A 25969-nucleotide genomic window follows, 5' to 3' on the forward strand; every position below is an offset into this window, starting at 1 on the left:
ACGACACCCAGTGCTCTCCTTGCATCCACCAAGCTAATCACTGTCATTGTAATAGGCTATCAGGTTGCTTAAGTATGATTTTACATTTGTAAGTCCATGCTGATTACTAACAATTACTTCCATGTCTTTCATGTTTTGGAAATGGTTTACAGAATTAGTTACTTCATCAGCTATTCATTACCTTATTAATGAGTCAGAAGTGGTACCTTCTTGTGGCATCCTACAATTTTATTGACTGCTTGTCTTCCAACCATTAATTAAATCAATCTTTGCTTAGGCTATGATATAATTAATCTAAAAAGTAATAGCTGAGAACGAGACACTAATTGGAAACATGTCACATACTCACAGAGGCAGAGGCTACCCGCAGGTTTGTAATCCTCTCTTGAAAATAAACTCTACCTGAAATTTCTGGAAGTGCTCTTCTGGCCTCAGTAGCACTGGCAGAGTTTGAAGGTAAAAGAAGGAATCCATAGCTCAGTCTCATACAGTTTCCAAAGTACTTATTTCTCAGGCCTTTGCAGATTTATTTATATTTAAGGAATAAAGCATTGGAAATAGGATAGGGTAGGATAGGATAAGATAGGGTAGAATCAAATCAAAATGAATAGGATAGGATAGGATAGGATAGGATAGGATAGGATAGGATAGGATAGGATAGGATAGGATAGGATAGGATAGGATAGGATGGAATGGAATGGAATGGAATGGAATGGAATGGAATGGAATGGAATGGAATAGAATTAACCAGGTTGGAAAAGACCTTAGAGAGAGTCCCATCTATCAGCATTGGTAGAGCTTTGAACAGTATACTTAGCTGGTTCCTGTAGGAAATCTTCAGGAAAAGACATCTCTTTCCTTCAGGATGTGCACAAATATTCCTTGTGTAAAGAGGCTGATACCTGATTTTTGTGAACTCTAATCCTGTCGACAATGGAATGAAGCAATTTTGCACATAGGTATAAAGCAGGGGCTGTTTCTCAGCAGCCAGATGCCAAACAATGCTCTTTATGTCTTTACTTATCTTGAAGCAAACCAGCATGTTTTAATAGAAGATCTTTTTAATTGTTAGTAGAAAAGCTGAATAGAGTTGTTGACTTATAGGAACATCTTTAAAGAGTCCCAGAGTCTACAACACTGATGAATTTCACCATGGGCAAGATCTGGACAACATGAGTAGCTTGAACAGGCAGCATTTTAAAACAAACCCAAGACCAGCTATGCAGATAATATTTAGTAAGTAGATTATTTTGCCTTGAATACAAAGTAGGAAATAAAAATGCCTGCACTGATGTAAGGTCCTTTTCCCTATCTGAACTCAAATTAAATGCTATGTGTACTGGGGTCACTGGAAAAAAATTGCACTGGCTTTAGAATGCAAGGGCACTGAGAACGGCAGGCAGGGTTTGAGCGAGTCTGAGAGACTTGAGGATGCCATTTATAGGTCTTGATCACTTTTGCAGCCATGTATTTTACAATTCAATGCTATCTCTGAACTTATAATTAGTTAACATAATTATATTTGCAAGTCTGATGTATTATGCAGATATTTTCCCTCTTAGGCAGACTGCTAGCTCCAGTGGCTCCGTGTGATTTTTTTTCTGACTACAATTGTTGCCCTCATTATGCAAATATGGTAATCTAAACCAACAGATGAACAGATGTTGTTATAGAGCAGAAAGAATGACAATGTTTGTGGAAGTGTCATGTAATATTGTTATAAATTTCACACAGGTATTAAAACATTGACAGTGAGCCAAGCCCATAAAAAGCAGCTGGAAATAAAAATGGCAATTTTGGGTGAAGGGTTGTATTTGTTTTATTTCAGACACAGTTTAAGGATTGTTTATTAAACAGCATAATAAAATACCTCTCTAATGAAAAAATAATTAAAAATAATGCCAGCAATCAAGATCCCAGTCATTGTTATCTGTTGTCATATATAGAATCATAGAATCATAGTATCAGTCAGGGTTGGAAGGGACCACAAGGATCATCTAGTTCCAACCCCCCTGCCATGGGCAGGGACACCTCACACTACATCAGGCTGGCCAGAGCCTCAGCCAGCCTAGGCTTAAAAACCTCCAGGGACGGGGCCTCAACCACCTCCCTGAACAACCCATTCCAGGGCTTCACCACTCTCATGGGGAAGAACTTGTTCCTCACGTCCAGTCTGAATCTCCCCACCTCCAGCCTCATTCCATTCCCCCTAGTCCTATCACTACCTGAGATCCTAAGAAGTCCCTCCCCAGCCTTCTTGTAGGCCCCTTCAGATACTGGAAGGCCACAACAAGGTCACCTCGGAGCCTTCTTTTCTCCAGACTGAATAGCCCCAAGATGTGGCTGGCCCATGAATAGCTGAAATGTCAAGAAAACACTGACTCTGTGATACTTCTCAGTCCTTATCAGTATTGGGACCAAAGTAAACCAGAAGATCTCAAAGCACCTACTGTTGTTAAGGACAGTGGAGTTGCATCCACAGTGATCTAGATACATTTCTGTTAGCTTTTCCTGTCAGAAAATCTGGTTTGCGCCCATAGCAAGATGGGAGTTTAAAATCTAGAACAATTTCTCAGATTGTCTTTTAGGAAGATGAAAATTACCATAGCATTTCATCTTTTCTGCTAAGGAAAGGATTGGCTTTGTTTTATCAGCTCAGGATAACGGCTGCTTTCATATATGTTAGAATAGAATTAACCAGGTTGGAAAGAACCTTCGAGATCATCAAGTCCAACTTATCACCCAACACCATCTAATCAACTAAACCATGGCACCAAGTGCCTCATCCAGGCTCTTCCTAAACACCTCCAGTTATGGTGACTCCACCACCTCCCTGGGCAGGCCATTCTAATGGCCAATCACTCTTTCTGTGAAGAATTTCTTCCTCCCTTCAGGTAGTTGTAGACAACAATAAGGTCTCCTGTGAGCCTCCTCTTCTCCAGGCTAAGCAACCCCAGCTCCCTCAGCCTCTCCCCATAGGGCTTGTGCTCCAGACCTCTCACCAGCTTTGTTGCCTTTCTCTGGACACGTTCAAGAGTCTCAATGTTCTTCTTAAACTGAGGGGCCCAGAACTGGGCACAGGACTCAAGGTGTGGCCTAACCAGTGCTGAGTCCAGGCGCACAATGACCTCCCTGCTCCCGCTGGCCACACTATTCCTGATGCAGGCCAGGACATTCTTGGGAACAAGGCAATGTACTTGACAGTCTACATCATGGTACCAATATCTGTTTGTAGAATGCAACTTCTACGAAGGTAAAATCTGGAGCATATCCAAAGACACTGGTACTCAGAATAGGTGTGCATTGGGGTAGGAGTAGAATTTATGCCTACAGGCAGAGAGTAGGTGATCGGTGATTTAATGAGATGGACGTAGTCTCCTGCAACATCCTCAATAGAGTGGCTCAAGTCACAGCAGCTGAAAAAACTTGCCTTCCAAAGTGAGCTTACCTAGCTCTATGTGAGAAGATTTAGCCTCTTAACTCCCTAGCTCTATGTGAGTAGGTTTGGTCTCTTAACTCTTTAGCTAATTGTGTCAATGAGTCCTTGAATTGCTTCTGCTGGTCCATCTAAGTACAGAGCTTTACCACAGGGAACTCATGCCTCATGCAGTCAGTGAATCTTGCCAAATAAACACTAGTCAGAGTCCAGGGGAGAGCTGGCAGCAAAGGGAGTTCTGGTAAGTCACACTGGAACTGCTACTAAGAGGTCTTGCTAATTTCCAGTATTGGAGGGTTTGAATTGCATATTTCAGGAAGGTGAAAGGGAACTTACTCATACTCCGTGCTGAAAAAAACAACTGTGTGATTCTGTTAGACTTGGAACTACAGAGAGCTTGGGTATAGTGTTTTAGGCAAAGCATCACAATAATATCATCCTTTGGACTTCCTTTTGCTTAGGACATGGCTAGAGTACCAAATGAAACAGACAACATAAATATATCCTTAGACACTTCTGCTACAGATTCAAGAAAACCTTTCTATTTCTCTATTTCAACTCAATGCTTATCATTCCATTTCCTCTAAAGATAAGCACATCAATAGCTCCATTTATCAAGTGGAACAGAATTTAGCATTATATTCTAAAATAAAAATGTCTCAAAACTGATCTTGGCAGTATGCTTCCTATGCACTTATCACTAAATCGATCACTTCCTTTACAGGACAATAGAAAATTATAATTCAGAGCTATCATCCAATATGGCATTGCCAGGTGCTTCAAAGGAGAATACAAAGTACTCTATAGCTGTAGAATAACCTGTCTCAGATTGCAATTTTGCCTTAATAATTAGTTGCTTGAATTTGAATTATATCAGTTACTAATGCATTCCTTACTTTCTCCAGTTTTTGACAGCATTAGCCATTATAGAATAGAACAGAATAGAATAGAATTGACCAGGTTGGAAAAGACCTTTGAGATCATCAAGTCCAATCTATCATCCAACACTATCTAATCAACTAAACCATGGCTTCAAGTGCCACATCCAATCCCCTCTTGAACACCCCCAATGATGGGGACTCCACCACCTCCCTGGGCAGCACATTCCAATGGCCAATTACTCTTTCTGGGAAGAACTTTCTCCTCACCTCCAGCCTAAACTTTCCCTGGCACAGCTTGAGACTGTGTCCTCTTGTTCTGATGCTGGTTGCTTGGGAGAAGAGACCAACCCCCACCTGGCTACAACCTCCCTTCAGGTAGTTGTAGACAGCAAGAAGGTCTCCCCTGAGCCTCCTCTTCTCCAGCCTAAGCAACCCCAGCTCCCTCAGCCTCTCCTCACAGGGCTGTACTCCAAACCCCTCCCCAGCTTTGTTGCCCTTCTCTGGACACCTTCCAGCAACTCAACATCTTTCCTAAACTGAGGGGCCCAGAACTGGACACAGGACTCAAGGTGTGGCCTAACCAGTGCTGAGTACAGGGGCACAATGACTCTGAACACTCAATACATTCACAGAAGTGCCAGTAGTTCTTCAAATTTACTAAATTCCTGAGTTCTCCAATGTATTTAGTGTTTGAGAAAGTTACTTCCATTTTAGTATTCTCCATCTCCAGATTATGCTGAACATGTCCTTGCTCTTGTTTTATGATTCTCTAAGATGATGGGGGGGGGGGAAGGGATGATTGTTCTCTAAGGCTATCCATTGTTTTATATACAGTGTGATATTAACTCATCTCCTATTGCTTTTGAAGTAGCTGTTTATCTTCTCAGGATTTCCCATGTTGCAGACTCATCCAGAAGTTATTTTTCTCCTTTTTGATGTTTCTCTACTCCTAAATGCTTCTTTCAGTCCCTTTAGGCTGATAATTTGATTATAATCTTCCTGCTTCAAAAATGTTTTCCCATTCTATACTCTTTAGATTTCTTTTCATTTAGAACATTCTTAGGTCTCTGAGTTCCACTTCTTTTTCACCAGTTTTTCTTGCAAGGTTTACTTCCTTTTGCTGAAGGATGTTTCTTTTGTTTAAGTACTTTTCCTGATCTGCAAATCATTAATAGTCTTTGTTTTGGTTCGGTTTGGTTTTATTTTTTCCACTTTGCTCTTCTACTTTTGGAATTATTAACAGGTTAACAAAGTTAAAAGTGATATTTTATAAGTGTCCTGGAAGATTTATTTTCTCATTTGGTTACTGTTTGAACCAAGTCTCACAGAAAAGACCTGGTTATGAACTTGTTCTGTTTCCTCACCAAGAAGAAAAGAGTAATTAGCAGTATGAGATGAGCCATGGGCACATGACTGAATAATTCTAGAAGTGATGTAAAAAGCCTTGGAGTATTGATCATTTGGAGGTATTCTGCAAGAACAGGTTTCATAACTTCATGGGCAGACTTCACCTAAGCATATGGGATACCAGCTTGCAATCGAAGCTGGCAGAGTGAATAAAAAGAACTTGAAATCAAGAGATTGGAAGAGAGCCTGAGAAGGAATCATATAGCTTCTTCATTTAGCACCCAGGACAGGGGGAATTTTGGCTTCAGGAAGGTGATAGCAACAAATATAGAAAATAGGAGCTCAAAGACTGAGGCATTTGACTGGAGTGGTAATAAAAAAAGCAGCAGCCAGCAAAAGAGTGCCAAGAATCTATGCAACAAAATAGGGGATCCAAAACCAGTGAGAAATTCAAATCAAACTTTACGGAAATAAATCTGTTAGAATGGAATTACACCAATGGTCAGGGAAGAGAAATTTTAACAGAAAAGTGTGTGGTCTCCATAAGAGATCAAAAGGGAGAGGATGGTATCCTGGCAAAAGCCAAAATTTCAATGGGGAGGAGTTATAAAGACAAGGGGAATGGAGGTATGTAAACACCTGCAGCAGGATGGCATCACCTCTGGTTTAGTGAGGAAATACTAACAGAATCAATTTGAGAACAGGACAATGCATCTTATAATATGTAAAGAAGCTAATAAATACATTAATGGCTGTTGAGTTCTGCACATACACCCAGTAGATTTCTTCAGCACAGAGTCTATTTGCCAACATATTCTGCCCTTTGTTTTCATAAAGAACAAAGATATCCCTGAAGAACCTGCCATAGAAAACAATGTTCTATTGGAAGCAGATGAGATTATTGTGCTTAAATTAAATGGAAGAATAAACAAAACAGACACAACTAAGAAGGAGTTGTGCACATTTTGATAAACAAAAGAAGCTAATTAAGAGAGTGTATTGTGGAGCTTAGGGACTGAAATGTGGAGGAAGCTTGACATTTCTTCATATTAAAGATATAAAAAATATAATCTGGAGCTTGCATCTGAAAGAGAAAGGGGGAGGGGGAAGGAGAAAAAAAGAAAAAAGTTCCAGATCTAGCTGGAAGAAAAGTCTCAGCAAGGATATCAGGAACAAGAAATAGGGCTAAAGGGAAGAGGAAAAGCTATGTCCACCAAAGAAAACTGCTAGAGAGCATGAAGCTGGATAAAATGGGAACTGACAAAAATCTTAAAAGCCTTGCCTTTGATTTCTAAAACTAATAAAATGCCCTGTCACCACATTGACAAAAAGCAAAAGGGAAGAGGAGTTACTGGGGGAGGTGGAACCTGAAAATCAATTAAAATGGCTGCTGGTCTGAAGAAAGGTTGTGCTACTGTTTTAATAAGGACAATAACAGTGTGCTTGAGGACAAGCCAGGCTGGCAGGTGAGGAGTTATCTACAATATAGCAAAAATGTCAGAGAGACTGAATAGACTTGGTGGCAGGACTGCTTAAGCATCTGTGTCTCAGAGATAGTGTCACAGGTTCTGAAAGAACAGAAAGTTACACGTGGGACCTGTAAAAAGGGGCTGAATGTATTCTCTGGTCCTCACTGCCAGTATGGAAGTGCTGATTTCACCCAGACTGTGGCAAAAAGCATGGTTACCACATGCATCCCAAACAGCAGTTTTGCAGCTGTGGTGTTCTCATATGTCACTGCTCATTCCCTCTTCCTTTGCTATGCTGTTGGGACAACTGCTCTTTCTTTTTGCATGAATTAGTTGGATTGTAATGAGAAAAGTAAAACAGTGTTGCCTCTTCTGGAAGGTTCATTTGTCTATATGTTAACATAGCACTGGTAGTGAGGCCATGAAAAGGCTGCAAGGAAGAAAGGATGGATAAATATTTGGGCTTCTTAATCTCATCTTATTTGTAGGCAAGGCTGTAGAAACAAATTAGGAATAAAAGAAAAACTAAAGATGCAGCCAAAGACAAATGGAGTAAAATTGAATGTGAGCTTATTCAAAGTGGCTGTACCAATGAATTTGATCATCATTGTTTAATAAAAGCTAGAGTTGGATTGTCTGTACCTGGGAGGTTGGTCTAGATAGATCTAGTCTTAGGAGCTCATATGCTAGGTGAGCAGATAAGGCCCTCTACAGACAGGTAGGAGCAGCCTTATGTTCACAAACATGGGTTATCATAGGGGACTTCTAACACACTGATTATGTGTTGGAGTGACAACACAGCAGGGTATAACCAATCTAAGAGGTTCTTGGAATGCATTGATGATAATTTCCTTCTCCAGCTATTAAAGGAGCCAATGAGGAGAGATGCTGAACTAGACTGTGTTCTCACCAATGGGGAGGAGCTGTTGGGGAATGTGAAGCCCAAGGGCAGTGTTAGCTGCAAGGACCATAAAATGATGGACTTCAAGATTCTCAGGGCAGAAGGAAGACACCCAGCAAGCTCAATACCCTGTACATCAGGAAAGCAGACTTTGGTCTCTTCAGGAATCTGCTTGGTAAAGCACCATGGGATAAAACCTTGGAGGCAAGAGGGGACCAAAAAATCTGGTTAATAATCAACCTCAGGAGCAAGGTAATAAAAGCAAGAGGAAGTCAGGCAAAAATGCCAGCAGCCTGGCATGGATGAACAAAGAGTTACTGGACAAATTCAAGAACAGAAAAGAAGCCTGCAGAAGGTAGAAGCCAAGGACAAGTAGGCTGGGAAAGAAATAGTCCAAGTAGCCAGGGATAAGGTTAAAAAAGCCAAAGCCCTGGTAGAATTAAATCTGGCTGGGGATGTCAAGGACAAACAGAAAAATTTGTGTAGCTATGTCAGTGATAACAGGGAAAAGGTAGGCCCTCTCTGGAATGACCTTGGACACCTGCTTACCTGGGACATAGAGAAGGCTGAGGTACTTAATGACTTCTTTGCCCCAATCTTCTCTGGAAAGTGCTCCAGCCACAACACTTAACTCACGGAAGGAGAAGGCAGGGACTGGGAGAATGAACCACCATCCACTGTAGGAGAAGATCAATCTCAAGACCATCCAAGGAACCTGAAGGTTTATAAGTCCATGGCACCTTCCAACCAAACCCATTCTGTGATTCTGTGATTCCTATCAAATTTAAAAATGGAGCTTGACACATTACAAGAAAAATTACTTCTGACTTCGTATGCTGACTTCTTCTCACCTAAATGTAGGTGACTACATTGAGATAGCCTCTTTTGATTCTATTTGGTTTTAGTGGAAAGAAATAAACAATCTTAGGTACCAAATCATGCCATCTCCATGTAAATATCAAAAGTAACTTATGTTAATTATGCCCTGAAAATGCTTACTTTTCTACATTGATTATCAAGGGATCCCAAGGGAGGAAGTTCAGAATCAAGTTATCTCCATTACATGTCTTCTAAGACATGAATTCTACCTCAGGAGACAACTGTCCCCTGTCCCAGTGGACAGTAATAATAGCATGGGTAGAGTAAAGAAGAGAAAGAAAACCAGTGTGGCCAGAGAAGAATAACTGAAAATGACATATAACAAAGTAGAAAACATACCCTTGGCTGTATTACAGAAATATGAAGGCAAGGCTATGGAAAGGGAAATAGCATGGACAATGAGTACAGGATTTGGTTATATTGGCAAACATGTTAATTTAGTAGACAGATGAGTATCAAGACTACAATTCTATGTGCAGGGACATTTAATTTGCCAACTTTGGGAAGTCTTGTGCATCTCTACAGTTGGAACTTCATGTGCAAATACACCCATGTTCGTGCAGGTAGAAGAAGCCTAAATATTTATTTAACTGTTGTTGTAACAGCACCTTGCCATTCAAATGGAAATCAGGGTCTCCTCGTGATGTGTTAGCTGCTACATACAGAAGAACAGTAGTGGAGAGAGCGAAGAGGACTGACACAACGCACTAAAAATATCACTTTCTCCTAATGTATTCTTTGGCAGTGGACCAAGGCTAATATTAGGCCTTCTGCCAAGAGCCAAAAGGTCCCAAGTCCTCACCACTCTTGAGTTAAAGTGTCTAATTCTCACCTCTCACTGATTTTATGCTAGCTTGAGGACAAATGAAATACAAATGGGTTTGCTTTATCTCCCTTCTATTCAAGATGCCCTGCCAGCTCCCACCTTCTCAAGTGCTTCTTACTTGATTTTTACCCCAGCCCCTAACAATTATAGCTATTGCTCTACAAATGTAACTCTTAAAGGCAGTTAGTGGTTTTGATTGACTTGATGCACCTTCAGTATACCTGAACACGCAGCAGTTGTTGTTGAGCAGATGTAAACATTAGCACTTCAAAAGCTGAACACATTAAAAGCTGCCTTCAACTGGGTGTGCTTAACTGAAGACACTTAAAATTATTAGTAACTTTTGAGAATTCAGAACACACTTGACATTTCAAAGACAAGCTAATTTATTTTGTTATTTCCATAAACAAATTAGAAATGATAAAAGCATTAATTTCTGTAGATTAAATCAATTGTAGAGATTAGAAGCTGCTCAGCCTCTCACAGAAAGATTGAGTGCCGTTATGTACAAAGACAAGCATGTTGATTCCTGCCAATTATGCCATCCATTTCTTGGAAAAGCCTTCATAAATTTACCCTCCCCCTCCAACCCCAAATTTAAATGTGGGAAAGAGGCTTCTGTAGGCTAAGAAACAATCCTTGTGTTGAAAGGTTGGCAAAATTCCCACTGTTTCAGAAGTGAATGAGCAATCTCTAAAAGCACCAATGCTACCCATTCTCCATTTCTCTCCTGCTGAACACAATACTTACCAACATAAAGGCTAAAGGGTCATTTTAATTTACTCCAGTTTCGTGTCTCATCTTATATATCAGTACTAAAATAGATTTGCTTTTGATCATGCTTTAATTTTATGGAGTGTGATACACAATTACATTGTTGGCAATTATCAGCTGTCTCTGTATAGCCTAGCACAGAATAGTGTCGATAAATCCTGGAAACATGCTAAAGCCTTGTATTGGTTTCTGAAGGGGAAAATCTGCACCAGAAGTGGGCAGAGCTGTGTAAGTTATTCCTCATACACCTGTGGCTTATCTGAAGTCCCAAACTCTCTCTCTTAACCAAGAAAATCTTTCATTACCTTCTTTGAAGAGAACTGAGCGTTCATGTTGCTATAGCTCTTCCTTTCTCTTTTGGAAACTTTCTCTTTTTGGACTCCCTATCTCTTGTTACTATTTTTCCACTAGCTTCATCTTGTCCCTCTTTGACACACCTTATTACAGGTTGCACTCCTTTCGTGACATTTATCCTCACCGTTTCACTTTCTACCACATCTATGCCCTTTGCTCTTTGCTCAGAAAGGTACACTTCTAAATCCACTTGCTTGTCCATCTTTCTTTGTTGGAGATTAAGGGCTCCTAACCACTGCCTTAGTTCTCTGCCACCTTCCCATTCCCTCCTTCACTCCCTCCAGTTTGCAATCCTCTTCCGCTCCGCTTGCTCCTTAAGAAACTGTATCTGAAAAGATCTCTATGGACAGTTATAAAACTATCCTCTGTGTCACCCTGATGGAAAACTAAGAACTGGGAATTTAAAAGATGTTTAATCTTACAAAGATTATGCAGAAGGAACTGCCTGTAATTCTTCACAGTACATACCAAATACAAAGAGATTCTTGGGACTGGGTCAGTGACATCACATTAAGGATGATCACAGAATCACAGAAGTTCAGGGGCTGGAAGGGATTTCCAAAGATCATCTAGTCCAACCCTCCTGCCAGAGCAGGATCACCTACACCAGATTACACAGGAATGCATTCAGGCGAGTTTTTAATATCTCCAGAGAAGGAGACTCCAGAACCCCCCTGGGCAGCCTGTTCCAGGGCTCTGTCACCCTCACAGTGAAAAAAATTTCCCTCATATTTACATGAAGCTTCCTATGCCTCAAATTCCACCTATTGCCCCTTGTCCTGTCACTGGGCACCACTGAGCAGAGCCTGGCTCCATCCGCTCAGGCCTCACCCTTTACACGTTTATAAACATTGATGAGGTTGCCTCTCAATCTCCTCTTCTCCAAGCTAAAGAGCCCCAGGTCCCTCAGTCTCTCCTCATACAGAAGATGTTCCACTCCCTTAATTTTCCTCGTGGCTCTGTGCTGGACTCTTTCAAGTAGTTCACTGTCTTTCTTGAACTGAGGGGCCCAGAATCGGGCACAATATTCCAGATGTGGCCTCACCAGTGCAGAGTAGAGGGGGAGGAGAACCTCTCTTGACCTACTGCTTACACCCCTTCTACTCCATCCCAGAACTGCATTGGCCTTCCTGGCCACAAGAGCACATTGCTGGCTCATTACATCCACCCCGGGTCCCTTTTGCCTTCACTGCTCTCCAGCAGGTCCATCCTCAACCTATACTGGTGCATGGAGTTGTTCCTTCCCAGGTGCAAGACTACATTTGCCCTTGCTGAACTTCATCAAGTTTCTTCAAATGATCCTACGAGGACATCAGCTGGATTAATTTGAATTAGATAAGAAGATCACATCTTATTTCAAAGGTCTTTGATCACTATCTTGAAACTTTCTCTTCTACTGCAAACCCTCCCGCCGATGTTGTTTGGGCTCACGAAGCGGTTCAGAAGAAGCCCCTCTCCTGCTCCCCCTTCCGCTGCGGTGTCCAGCGACGCGCTCGCTCCTCCGGGAACGCGCTTTCCCCGGCGCCGAGGGACCCGGGAGGGCGCTGGTGACACTCGCCCGGTGCCGAGGGAGAGAGCTCCCGCCGCGGCGGCGCGCCCAGCACCGCTCCACCGTCAGTTCCTGCCGCCGGCTCGGCGGCCACGGCCCCCGACCAGGAAACGAGAGCTCCGGTCCCGGCCCTGCTGGCTGCCGGGGGATGGCGCCTTCCTCGGCCCCCTCGGTAGGGGGTGAAGCTTTACCGACCTCCATGCGGCTTTGCTACTGTAGGTAGCGGCTTGGCTCTTTTATTGTACTGCCCCCGTACAGCCCAGTGGACTGTGCCTGCTGCCCCAGCAGCTCCCTCCCAGTCTCTACCCTAGTTCACCCGAGCTGCACTTTCAGACGTTCTCAGGTTCGGCGCTGCTTCGTGGGGTGTGATCCCACGTAAATGGGACCCGCCGGCATCCTTCACATGCTGTGTAATGATTAGGGAAAATGAAGCTCCATAAACTGCTGCTGTTCCCAAGCATCATTTAACTTAAGGGCGAATGAGCGCCTGCCTCCAGTTAGGAGGAGCACTGTTCACTGCGTATGAAACACGACAGCGCTCGGACAGGGACACCCGTTAAACAAAACCACGTAACAAGCAAACCCTACCCAGGCCACACAAGCCCGCAGTTCTTCTTCCCCTCGGTGAGGAAGTGCCCCACCACCTGTGGGGTGTGGAGCCGGACCAATACGGTGGTTTACTCTGAGCTGAGGACGTTGTGCTTCTGACTTCCCTCAGCGTTCAGCAAAGTTTTGTGGACTCGGAAGAAAGGAGACTGGTCGATGCTACAAGAATTTTAGTAGATACACCACTATTTCGGGGGAAAACACCTTATACTGCACCAATACCCCAAAGCCGCCGACCTCTGCGCATCAGGCAACTACCAGCAGACTGCAGCCGGCTGCATGAGCAGGGCGGGTGGGGAGAGGGTGTCCGCACACAGTGGGACATGCGCGCATCAGGTAAGAAGCTGGCTGGAGAGAGGCGCAGTTGTTGCTATCTCGAGTTTTGTAGTTTGAGACACGTGTAACTAGCCCGGCAAAGATGAGAAGTTAAGTTTAGCAAACAAAACACGCAGCGCCACATTTTAGCACACACAAAGAAAAAAAAAACTACAGACATGATTCAATAAAAACAGCTCGCTTTATTCGCTGCTTTCTGGTTGAAGGGTATTCGGTGAGGAGAAGAAAGACGGTATCGTGAAGGGCTGTTGTGAACTCTGATGAAGACTCCGGAGCGCCGCTGAGCCACTTTCCCACACGCACAGCACTTCGTCCTCAGGCGTACTCTTAAGCAAGTTTTAAAGTTCGTTCTTTCTTCCCCTGGTTTTGGGCACGCTCTTTGTCTCCAGTATCGGCACCGATTCCCCGTATCAGTATTTCCACAGAGACTACATAATACCTCTTTAGAGGCACTTAATGACCTGCATTTTGCCTTCAAGGGCCAGGGGAAGGGCGCAGAAGCCAAGGGGAGCTCAGGGGCAGCGAACTAGCAAGGACTGCCACAGGACTGAGCGTTTGGAGAGAGGTCCCTGCACACAGGATAGAGCAAGCACCGATAGAGGGGGACGCTGTTGTCCCCTGCTGTTAGCAGGTGGCCCGCCTGGACTCCAAAAGCGGACTGGTCTCCTCAGGGTAGCTAGAAGCGGAGACCAGGAAGCCCCTGGGGCTCTAGGAGCTCCTTACCGCCTGTTGCCGCCTAGGCGGGTGCCGGGGCTAGAGCCCTTACCTGAGTTCCTGAGCTTGCGGTTCTTGAAGACGGAGATGATGACCAGCAGGTTGCCCAAGATGTCCACCACGGTGGTGAAGATCAGCACGCTGGAGAGCACCGGCACTACCCAGGCGGGCCGCGGGGCGCCCGCCGCCTCCCTCTCCGCCAAACCGAAGCGGCCTCGCCCGCCCGGATCGCAGCAGTTCCTCAGGGAGCCATTCTCCAGCATCGCTGACACCCAGCGCTGCGCTCCGGCGGCACCCACGCGAGAACCTGCCGCTGCCCCAGCAGCACCGCAGCGACTGGCTGTGCGGGAGGGCGGGAAGGCTTTTAACGGCCGCGCCGGGCGCCATGCCCCGCCCGCTGCCCGCCGCCGTGCCCCTCCCGCTGCCCGCCGAGCTGCCGGGGCGGGGCTGGGTCCGGGTCTGAGGGTAGGGGCGGTGTTGGGGGCAGGACTGGGGGCAAGGCTAGGATTGGCGTCCCCCGAGGCGACACGGGACAGCCCGGGGGCGGGCACTTCGCGGGGCACCGCCCCAATGCGCGGCTCCCGTGGGAGGCGGTGGGGGTGGTTGTCGTGGAGAAGGGGATTCTCGGGTGGTGGGAGAGCGCCTCAGTGCTGAGGGGAAGCGCCCACGGGCAGCGGAGGCGGCGGCCGAACTCGGTCATCCCCAGTGACGGCTTGCGTGGTTGGAGAGCCCGGGGGAGCAGCCGCCGGGGGCGGGGCGGCGGCAAGGCAGCTCTCGGCTCTCTCGGCTCTTCTCCCGTGGCAGCCCCCGACCGCCCCCTCCTGCAGCCGCCTGCCAGCCGCCGGGCTCGGTCGGAAGCCTCCGCCTTCCGCGGCGGGGAAACTTGAAGATTGTTGGGGATTTTTTGTTTTGTTTTGTTTTGTTTTGCTTTTGCCCCGAGGCTCTATCCATTGTGTCCAGTGCAGCACAAGGCCAGGAACCCGCTTTCCCCTCGCTGCCTGCGGACGCTCGGTGCGTCCGGACGGGCGTCTCTGATACATTCCTTCCTTTAGCTTGGGCTACACAACTGAAAAGGTTTTATTTACTCTTACACTGCCGTGGCTTTGTGTTTCTTGTTGGAACAAAACAGTCTGTCCGGACTAAGAACGTCTCCGTAGGGAGGTGACTGCAAAAGCCACGGGCAGGACATTGCCCTAAAACCGTGTCGGCTGGTGCGTTTCAGAGGTTTTTCCATTCCGGCTGCAGGAGCAGCATGAGGGCATCGATGGACCTCACTCTGAAACTGATTTTGAAACACACAGTATAATTTGGGTTCCCACAGAAGCCATATGCTCATTTGCATTAAATAAATAAGGAGCATTTGACAGAGACCCCACCGGTCTCTGTGCTTGGCTTCCAGCACGGCTGGCACAGTTACTGGTGTATTAGTGGGTTCACATAGCATATGCTGACAATTAGGGCTGTTTACAGCAGGCATAACTCAGAAGGGTTTTGTGTCCTGCTTTTCGGGCCAGCCAGACCACAATGGATCGTTGTGCTGCTTCCAGGTTTTGCCCCACTTTTGACAATGATGCAGGAGCTACACCTGCAGGTGAGGCTGCTGAGTAGCTGACCTTATGTCTGTTGAACGCAGAGGAAAGTAGGCCCCTTAGTTTTTCATTAACTGAATCTTGAGATAGTCTGCCTTGTTAATTTGGATAAATGGCTAAGTTTCTGTCCTTTCTAATAGCAAATTATTATGGCACACTACTTTGAGACTTAGCCTCTACACAAATGTGCACTGGTGTAATCAAAATAATACAAATTACTGTATGGATGTCTTTTTCCATATTAGTATAGTTTGTTGTTGTTCATCTTTGATGTATTCCTGGTTTAATTTTAGATATACTAAAGTAGACTTGTCTGGAATTAACATAGTAATCTGCACGTGGGTTTTTTTGCACCAGTCTTACTCAACACCAATTTTACAAAAACATCTCAGTTGCTTTCTGCCTAATGCAGGCAATGTGGAAAGCATTCCTTTTCAAACTACAGAACTACAGATGGAGTTATCACAGCGTCATGGCTGTGAAGGACTGTCTTTGGAGAATTACCTCTCCTGAAGAGTTATTTTGCAGTTCCACCCTGGGAAAGTAACGATTGCACACTTGACGGAACAGGATGGTTCATGATGGAAGCAAAAGTTTACTTGATTCCTTCTCCTTCTCTCCTTCTCTCCTTCTCTCCTTCTCTCCCTCTCCCTCTCCCTCTCCCTCTCCCTCTCCCTCTCCCTCTCCCTCTCCCTCTCCCTCTCCCTCTCCCTCTCCCTCTCCCTCCCCTCCCCTCCCCTCCTCCCCTCCCCTCCCCTCCCCTCCCCTCCCCTCCCCTCCCCTCCCCTCCCCTCCCCTCCCCTCCTCCCCTCCCCTCCCCTCCCCTCCCCTCCCCTCCCCTCCCCTCCCCTCCCCTCCCCTCCCCTCCCCTCCCCTCCCCTCCCCTCCCCTCCCCTCCCCTCCCCTCCCCTCCCCTCCCCTCCCCTCCCCTCCCCCCTCTCTCCCCTTCCCCTTCCCCGTCCCCTTCCCCTTCCCCTTCCCCTTCCCCTTCCCCTTCCCCTTCCCCTTCCCCTTCCCCTTCCCCTTCCCCTTCCCCTTCCCCTTCCCCTTCCCCTTCCCCTTCCCCTTCCCCTTCCCCTTCCCCTTCCCCTTCCCCTTCCCCTTCCCCTTCTTTCTCTTTTTTCTTTTTCTCTTCTTCCCCAGAAATTTAAAAGGAAGTTTATCCAAGGAAATGTTTGTTTTCTGTATTTATCAGTGCAAAGAAGGATGTTTCTGCAGTGAATAATAATCTACCTTTACGAAGAGTTTTTGCTTTTCACCCTTTATCTACCTCTGTTCCAATTTCCCTTTTCGGTTGGTATCCTTGCTGCCTGTTATCTATATACTACTCTAGTCTTACTGACTTATTATGGAAAACTTACAGATATTATCATTTATTTTCATGCCTCAGGCTGTTTCTGGGCATTTTTCCAGAGTCTGTATAAGTGCTTTTAGTAGAAATGTACCAATTTGTGGTCTGTTATTACTGCAAGATTTATCTTTAACTGTTTGTCAAAAGCTTAAACTGTCCCTGAGCATAGATGTGACTTTTCAAGGTAGGCTTTGCTTCTGGCATTCTCCATGTTTGCAGTTTGTCCACACAAGAGGAACGCTGTATTTTTTTCCCTGCCACACAAAATTGTTAGGTATCATCACTCATTTTGTTTTATAGCTCCCAAAAGTGTGCCAAGTGATTTAGAGAAAAATGAGAAAGTTATGGCCTGAACTTGGCCTGAAGTATGAGCATGCTATGGAATGTGAAATAAAATCAGTGTTGCTGGCTTTGTAACAACAGTCTGTCTTTTGTGGCTGTACTGGCATTTGACAGGAGGAAAACAAGTAGGTAGGAACCAAAACACCACAGCAACCTGTAAAGAGCAGGTTCTTCTTCTGAACTCACACTCCATTTATATCAGTAACATAGGTCTGAATTACTGTTTAGAGTTACCTATGAAAGGATAAGTTGTAAATGTTAATATAATGTGCTTTTTACCATGATTGATTAAATTGCATTAAACCATCTATAGATTCTCTTAGATTTTTCATAGCCTTATTTCAAATTAATGAAATTTTCCCTGAAAGTGACATGGGTGTTTAACCCTATTGACTGTTATACAGAATACAGAATTAACCAGGTTGGAAAAGACCTTTGAGATCATCGAGTCCAACCTATCACCCAACATCATCTAATCAACTAAACCATGGCAAAAAGCATCCTATCCAGTCTCTTCTTAAACACTTCCAGTGATGGTGATTCCACCACCTCCCTGGGCAGCACATTCCAATGGCCAATCACTCTTTCTGTGAAGAATTTCTTCCTACCATCCAGCCTAAACCTCCCCTGGTGCAGCTTGAAACTGTCCTCTTGTTCTGTTGGTGGTTGCCTGGGAGAACAGACCAACCCCCACCTGGCTACAACCTCCCTTCAGGTAGCTGTAGACAGCAATAAGGTCACCCCTGAGCCTCCTCTTCTCCAGGCTAAGCAACCCCAGCTCCCTCAGCATCCCCTCATAGGGCTTGTGCTCCAAACCCCTCCCCAGCTTTGTTGCCCTTCTCTGGACACCTTCCAGCAACTCAACATCTTTCCTAAACTGAGGGGCCCAGAACTGGACACAATACTCGAGGTGCAGCCTAACCAGTGCAGTGTGCAGGGGCACAATGACCTCCCTGCTCCTGCTGGCCACACTGTTCCTGATGCAGGCCAGAATGCCATTGGCCTTCTTGCCCACCTGGGCACACTGCTGGCTCATGCTCAGCCTACAGTCAATCACTACCCTCAGGTCTCTTTCTGCCTGGCTGCTCTCCAGCCACTGTGACCCCAGCCTGTAGCACTGCATGGGATTGTTGTGGCCAATGTGTAGAACCCAGCACTTAGATGTGTTAAATCTCGTGCCCTTGGACTCTACCCATCTGTCCAGCCTGTCAAGATCTCTCTGCAGAGCCCTGCTACCCTCTAACACGTCAACACCTGCCCCCAGCTTGGTGTAATCTGCAAATTTACTGATGATGGACTCAATCCCCGCATCCAGATCATCAGTAAAGGTATTGAACAGGATGGGGTCCAACATTGATCCCTGGGGGACGCCACTAGTGACTGGCTGCCAGCTGACACTGGCATCATTTACCACCACTCTCTGGGCTCAGCCTCCAGCCAGTTCCTAGCCTAGCGCAGAGTGCTGCTGTCCAAGCCATGGGCTGACAGCTTCGCCAGGAGTTTGCTATGTGGGACGGTATCAAAGGCCTTGCTGAAGCCCAGGTAGACTTCATCCACAGCCTTCCTCATATCCACCAGGCAGTCAACTGATCATAGAAGGAGATCAGGTTGGTCAGGCAGGACCTGCCCCTCCTAAATCCATGCTGGCTGGGCCTGATCCCTTGTTATGGTTAACATGAAGTAACTGATTGTGGCAGAAGGCATTTCATCTCTTCCATCTTAAGGAAAATGGTGTGTTCTTCATGGTTGCATTGCTAATTTTTTGGAAACATTCTTCTAACCTGTGTCTAGGAAAGTGTTCTGTCTTTCTTTTTGAAAGCAATCTAAGGCAGACTATCTTTGTGTTGCAGGGTAAGACCAAGAATTGCCTGGATGGTGGAACAATTAAATATTCCATGCACTGCTCTGCTGCCGGAGGCTGTACTCTCTTGTCTGCATTTTTATCTATTTTTTTCCTTTTAATTCTGAAGACAAATGACTACTTCCTTGAAATACGTTCATGTGTATTGTTTTCTGTGTTTTGCTGCTTTGATTTTCTGAAGGAACTTATCTTTAATTGATCATGGAAGTCAAAATTTGTCACGAGCTGAGTGAAATTTCAAGACAGAGGTTCCTGTTGGTGAAATGTCTTTAATTTTGCATATCCTTGTAGAAGAGAAGAAGAAATTATGTCTCATCTATGTTTGTTATGTCAGCACACATTTCTACAAGAAGCACATGTTTCTGCAAGAGCAAAGAGCACTTAGATCTAACACACAGTTTCTAATGATCCTACTTTTAACTGTCTCAATTTGAGTTGGATGTGTTCACAGTATATACCATGGCAGAAGTTAGAGTTTTGACTTCTATACTGCTGCTATTTCTATCCAATTATTTTTCAAGAAGTTCTCTCTCTCTTCCCAACCCCCCCCATTATTTTCTAACCCTATTTTCCTACTGCTAATTGTCCATAAAATGACATCTGTGAGCTCATTCTCAATAATGTATTGGTATTTTAGTCACATTGAATTGCCATGGCACATAAGCAGGATCCTTTTGCTGTGAGTTGTCAATAAAGAGAGTCACCTGGTTTTGAGACTTTAAATAGATTAAGCAAAATTAGGTGGGGATTGAGAAGGGCTTTAGGCTGGGTACATTTCAACCTTAAGGAGGGACCTGCTTCCAAAGGAGAGTGTACATTTGCTGTGCTGCCATCATTGCTTTAGTCTGGGTACATTTCAACCTTAAGGAGGGACCTGCTTCCAAAGGAGAGTGTACATTTGTTGTGCTGACATCCAATGATGGATGTCAAAGCCATCTTATCTCTAAATGTACTCACTAATTCTACCTACCCTATTCTTTAGGGTAAGTAAGTATATATGGCCATTTCCTGTGTGTGCTTGTGTACAAACTACTGTTGCTGTTCCACTGCTGGGTCTGTTGTGTTGTGCTTTTCTAACATATAAACACCAGGCTGGAATGAAACCCAACCCCTAACATTACGTGATTCTGTGTGTGATTTTCATTCATGACCCAGACTAATATTTGAACTTACATTTGTCAGAGGTGAAAGGCTAATTCCATAATCCCACATAACCCTTTGACTAATCTTTTTTAAGATGGGAAACAGAGCCAGAAGAAAATAATTGGTTTATATTGTTAAAGGAAGCTGCCACAATTCCTCATTCATGTAGCATTCAGGTGCTGTTATCTCTGTTCTTCAGCTTGTTTTTCTAAGCAGCTGCTAGTTTTGTCACAACTAGAAGGCCAGGATGGGCCAGGGAGGGAGCATTGCACTGGCAATCAGTGGGTTCTGAAGCCCTAATGGTGGCTGTCCCAAGGATTTGCCACAGCACTGGCCCTAACTTAGTTTTCTTTCCTTTTTTTTGTCACATTACTATGAGGCTAAGAAGACTCCATTATGTACTTGGGAGGGAACTGAGAGTTAATTAGTTCATAATTTAAAATATATTTAATTTTGCTATGCAGTTTATTGCCTTTTGTTTAAGTTCATGAAAAACTGTCATGGGTGGCCTAGGCTGCAGGAAAAACAGCCTGTAGTTCTCTACCAATACAAGCATTAATAGATGGTCTATTTCACAGGGTTGACCATGAGTTCAAGATGAGCTGAAATTTGGAATTAAGGAATGATTTGGTTTGGTGAGTCAAATGAGTTCAAAACTTAAATAAAACTTTTTTTTATAAACAAAAGGATCAAGTTGCATTTATCATCTAAAGTGTCCATCAGTGTTGTCTCAAAGACAGTATGAACTGTACTGTCTTGATCTCTCTCATGGTGTCAAGGTATCAGCTGAGATATGAGGTATCACTTGGGATAGGTCAGGTGACTGATGCAATAGCCACAAGACACAGTTAAAACTGTCTTTTTCTCAAAGGAGTGAAAGTCTGGCTCTTCAAGTGAGCTCCTGATTTTCACAAAACCTCTAGAAGTGTAATAATCTCAGAGTTTGAGGCCATCAGTCAAATCTGATGGAATTTAGCAAAAGTATCAAAGTTGTTGGGAGGGGCGAAAAGAAGAAGTCTTAACGGGAGGCCTGATTATCTGAAATCTTAGATAGTGCTGTGTGACAGGTTGGACTGGATTATCTCAAAGGTCTTTTCCAACCTGGTTAATTCTATTCTATTCATGAAGTTCCTGATTAAGCTATCTGCTTGATTATTCTATTCTATTCTATTCTATTCTATTCTATTCTATTCTATTCTATTCTATTCTATTCTATTCTATTCTATTCTATTCTATTCTATTCTATTCTATTCTATATTTAAGTCTGTCTTTCTGAAATGGCTCCTCTGACTAGGATCATTTGAATGTACCTTAGCAGTTGCCATCAAGAACCTGGGAACTGATGGCGTCCTCACAATAAGGCTAACTAAGTTTGAGTCCAGTGGTGTTACATGAATGGTCTCAATCCTAGATGTAAGATCCATTCCATTCCATTCCATTCCATTCCATTCCATTCCATTCCATTCCATTCCATTCCATTCCATTCCATTCCATTCCATTCCATTCTCTCTACTCTAGTCTATTCATAGGGAGTTTAGGTTACAGTGGTCTAGTCCTTAAGGCACTTCCATCTAGACTACCTGATGCTGCATCCCTTGTTCCTTCTATGCCAGGGAGATAATAACTGGGACTGGAGCTGGAACATGAGGGAATCATGGGAATATAAAGCAAATCAGACTTGGTGATTGCTTGATTAGAACAGATCATTTTCTGATAATCACCCATCACACCAAATAATGTGCTTAGCTGGGTTTGTGTTTTCACTGTTACCTATGATTCACAGGCAACATTGTGACCCTTTTACTTTGATAACTAACAAGAGTACCAGTGAGTCAAGAGTGGTTGCTGGTGTGATGCTGTTCAGTGGCAACATAAGACGGATTATGTCTCTCAGGGCTGGGAGACAGAACAATAGATCATTGTGTAATTTGGAACTTATACTGCCTGGATTCATTGCTTTGCATGAATAACAAAAGCTGACCTGCTAAATTATCAGCCACCCTAGGTAGAGCTGCTGTTTAGGGGAAATACATTTTGAGCCATACAACTCTTCAGTGACAGTCAATGTGAAGTCTAAACACCTCTCCAGCTACTGTAATAGCTTTGTTCAGGAGAGAAACATTATTGTAGTATCTGAAGTGGTGTAGTGCTCTTGTGATGGTCTTCATTGAGGTGAGTTTCATCTCTTAAAGTCTTTGAGGCAAAATGTGGTTTTATGCATACTAAATCATTCACTGCACTGGGGTCTTATACTTAATGTTCAGATTATGCATCTAGTTTAGGATTTTAGTGTGTCAGCTCTGTAAAAGATCCAAAAGAATCTCCAATTCTGGTTTCATCTAGGGTGCAGTAATCACAGAATCACAGAATCACCAAGGTTGGAAGAGACCTCAAAGATCATGAAGTCCAACCTGTCACCACAGACCTCATGACTAAGCCATGGCACCAAGTGCCATGTCCAATCCCCTCTTGAACACCGCCAGGGATGGTGACTCACTTGAACCTGTCCAGAGAAGGGCAATGAGGCTGGGGAGGGGTTTGGAACACAGCCCTGTGAGGAGAGGCTGAGGGAGCTGGGGTTGTTTAGCCTGGAGAAGAGGAGACTCAGGGGAGACCTTATTTCTCTCTGCAACTACCTGAAAGGAGGTTGTAGCCAGGTGGGGGTTGGTCTCTTCTTCCAGGCAACCAGCACCAGAACAAGAGGATACAGTGTTAAGCTGTGCCAGGGGAAGTTTAGGCTCACGGTGAGGGGAAAGTTCTTCACAGAGAGAGTCATACTCATGCTTTTCTTCTGGTACTCTCTGAACACAAGGAATAAAATCTTACTAGAGACCGAAGTTACATTGTTAACTATTCATGCATTGACTGGAATTCATTAAGTGGACAAAATGCCTGGAGGTATATTTGTGCAAGTGGTTCAGAAGTGGTTTTTTTAACTCAGTATGATTCTTAACTCAAACAATAAGAAATGAAAAGAAATACTGCCAGACATGGTATTGCTGACATGTAGGATATAACTGAAAGCAGAACATCAGATGAAGAATTCAGTAAGAATTCAGGCTGTAGTGGCACTATGTTTAAAACCTACAAAAAGGGGAAAAGTCAGTGTTCACTTTATGAAGTGAAGCTTGGCTGGCAGCAGGTGGGGGCTGCATGTGCTACAATGAAATTGTGTGGAGCATGAATGAAAATTAGGAAAGGAAGAGATGACAAAACTGGCTCTTTTTAAAATATATTATACTATTTATTTTTATGGGATTCAATGCCTGAAACTCTTTTTCAGGAAACCTCACATTAGGACTACACTTCTTTAACAATGCCACTTCAAGGCCAGGTTAGATGGAGCTTCGAACAGTGTGATCTAGTGGAAGTCATTGTGCCCCTGTACTCAGCACTGGTTAGGCCACACCTTGAGTACTGTGTCCAGTTCTGGGCCCCTCAGTTTAAGAAGGACATTGAGACACTTGAACGTGTCCAGAGAAGGGCAACAAAGCTGGGGAGAGGTCTGGAGCACAAGCCCTATGGAGAAGAGGCTGAGGGAACTGGGGTTGTTTAGCCTGGAGAAGAGGAGGCTCAGGGAAGACCTTAATGCTCTCTACAACTACCTGGAAGTAGGCTGTAGCCAGGTGGGGGTTGGTCTCTTCTCCCAGGCAACCAGCGCCAGAGCAAGAGGACACAGTCTCAAGCTGTGCCAGGGGAGGTTTAGGCTGCATGTTAGGAAGAAATTGTTCCCAGAAAGAAAGATTGGCCATTGGAATGTGCTGCCCAGGCAGGTGGTGGAGTCACCATCACTGGAGGTGTTTAGGAAGAGACTGGATGTGGTGCTTGGTGCCATGGTTTAGTTGATTAGATGGTGCTGGGTGATAGGTTGGACTTGATAATCTCAAAGGTCTTTTCCATCCTGGTTAATTCTATCCTATTCCTATTCCTATTCCTATTCCTATTCCTATTCCTATTCCTATTCCTATTCCTATTCCTATTCCTATTCCTATTCTATTCTATTCTATTCTATCCTAACTGGACTATCATTAAGGTCTCTTCCAACTCAAACATTCTGTGACTGGTACTTGAAAAAAACTCATACATGTTCAAGGAGACTGGGAGCTACACATGGGATTGTTCTGTATCTTTGGGGGCAGCATAACATTAGCCTAAAATTTGGGTCCAAGCAACTCTTTGTGACGTGGGGACAGTATAGAGTCCAGTTAATGAAAGTCTTCTTGAAGATAAATAGCAGAAGACTTGGTGAGACTTGAATTTACTTAATGCATCTTCTGGGAAAGAGAGTTATAAAGTGAATAGCAACCTTGAAGCATTGTCTTCCAAGCAACATTTACCTGTCCACAGTGTCTGTGATCTGCAGTCTTTTATCCATATATGGGTTTATGCCTTTTTCATTTTAAAGCTCTTTAAAGAAAAAAAGATCATTTTTGCTGCTTTTTGTAACAAACTGGACCTCTTTTTTTTCAGTCAGTGTTTTAATAACTATGTTTACGCTTCCCTTCTGTCCCTATATTTATAGCAGAGTTCCTCCATTCCTAAAATTCTGGCTTAATCTTTGAAGCAACTTTCATAATTTCAGAGGTATTTCCTTTATTTTCTTATTTTGTGACCTAAAGCTAGTACCTCTTGACACGACAAGCATTTTCCTATCTTTTCTCCTGTGTTTGAATCACAATGAAAGTTTTCTGTTCCAGTCCTCCATTTATGATTCTGGAGGCTGCATTTTTTTTTTCAGAGACCATGGGAACAAGTAAGTGAAGCTGGAGGAGGATAACCTCATGGGTCTAGCAGAGTGGCAGCATTTGTACTTCTTTGTGCCACCCCAATTAAAACTGTGTTCCTGGAACCTGACAAAGCAGTGAAAAAAAAAATCTGATTGGAAAGGTTAAGGAGAACACTCTTGTATACTCTTGTATACTCTTACTCACTCAAAGATCTTTTCTTCTGTGAGAATGGAAAGGCTTCAAAAGAAAGTCAAGATGTATCCTTTGCACTGCTGTGCACAGGACTTTGCTGGTTTGCAACTCCTGCTGAAATACTGAAAGTTCACTCTGCTGTTACTGCTGTGTTGTAATGAGGTTATGCCACTTAGAGAGTAAGAGTGACTATGACCCTTAATCTGCACTTTGCTACTACTACCTACTTGTGCCTCTGGTATTGCCATCTCATGTCAGATAGCAAAGTCAAAACTGAATTGTTAAGAGCTTTACTTAGCTGGAAAAATATCAAATGTTATGCTGAATTAAAGAATGCCTCTGAAATTTATGTTTCTGTTGGCAAAACCTTTCTGCAGCATGTGTTTATATAAACCCAAGGGTTTAGTGAAACAAATAACAGTAATATTTTTTAATATTAAGACTCTATATTATTGTACTTGAGGTCAAGATCAGGACAGGGCAATGGATCTTCTTTAAGGCCTTTTTCCTGTCTGATCCTGTGATGTGATAACTTGGAAAGGTCTGAAGGCAGCCCATCACTATCTTGAAGTATTGGTTGCACCCAAGCCTGCTAAGCTTTGAATTGTTATAGTCTATGCAATTTGCACAATCACCAAGATCACCCTGATGATTCTTCAGGCAGGAAGTCCAGATCAGTCCAGCTTTTAAGT

At 44.1% G+C, this 25969-nt stretch overlaps 1 protein-coding gene across 1 annotated transcript in view; it reads right to left on the reverse strand.

The window, feature by feature from the left end:
• Window positions 1-14389, reverse strand: part of MTNR1B (melatonin receptor 1B) — a 31880-nt gene extending 17491 nt beyond the window's left edge. Inside the window, exon 1 of the mRNA XM_009906136.2 lies at window positions 14125-14389. Coding sequence (XP_009904438.2) covers window positions 14125-14335 — 211 coding nt within the window. The 5' untranslated portion in view covers window positions 14336-14389. The remainder of the gene's footprint in view (window positions 1-14124) is intronic.
• Between the last annotated feature and the right edge of the window lie 11580 nt (window positions 14390-25969).

Source organism: Dryobates pubescens, chromosome 10, assembly GCF_014839835.1.
Source record: "Dryobates pubescens isolate bDryPub1 chromosome 10, bDryPub1.pri, whole genome shotgun sequence".
In the NCBI taxonomy this organism is placed as follows: Eukaryota; Metazoa; Chordata; class Aves; order Piciformes; family Picidae; genus Dryobates; species Dryobates pubescens.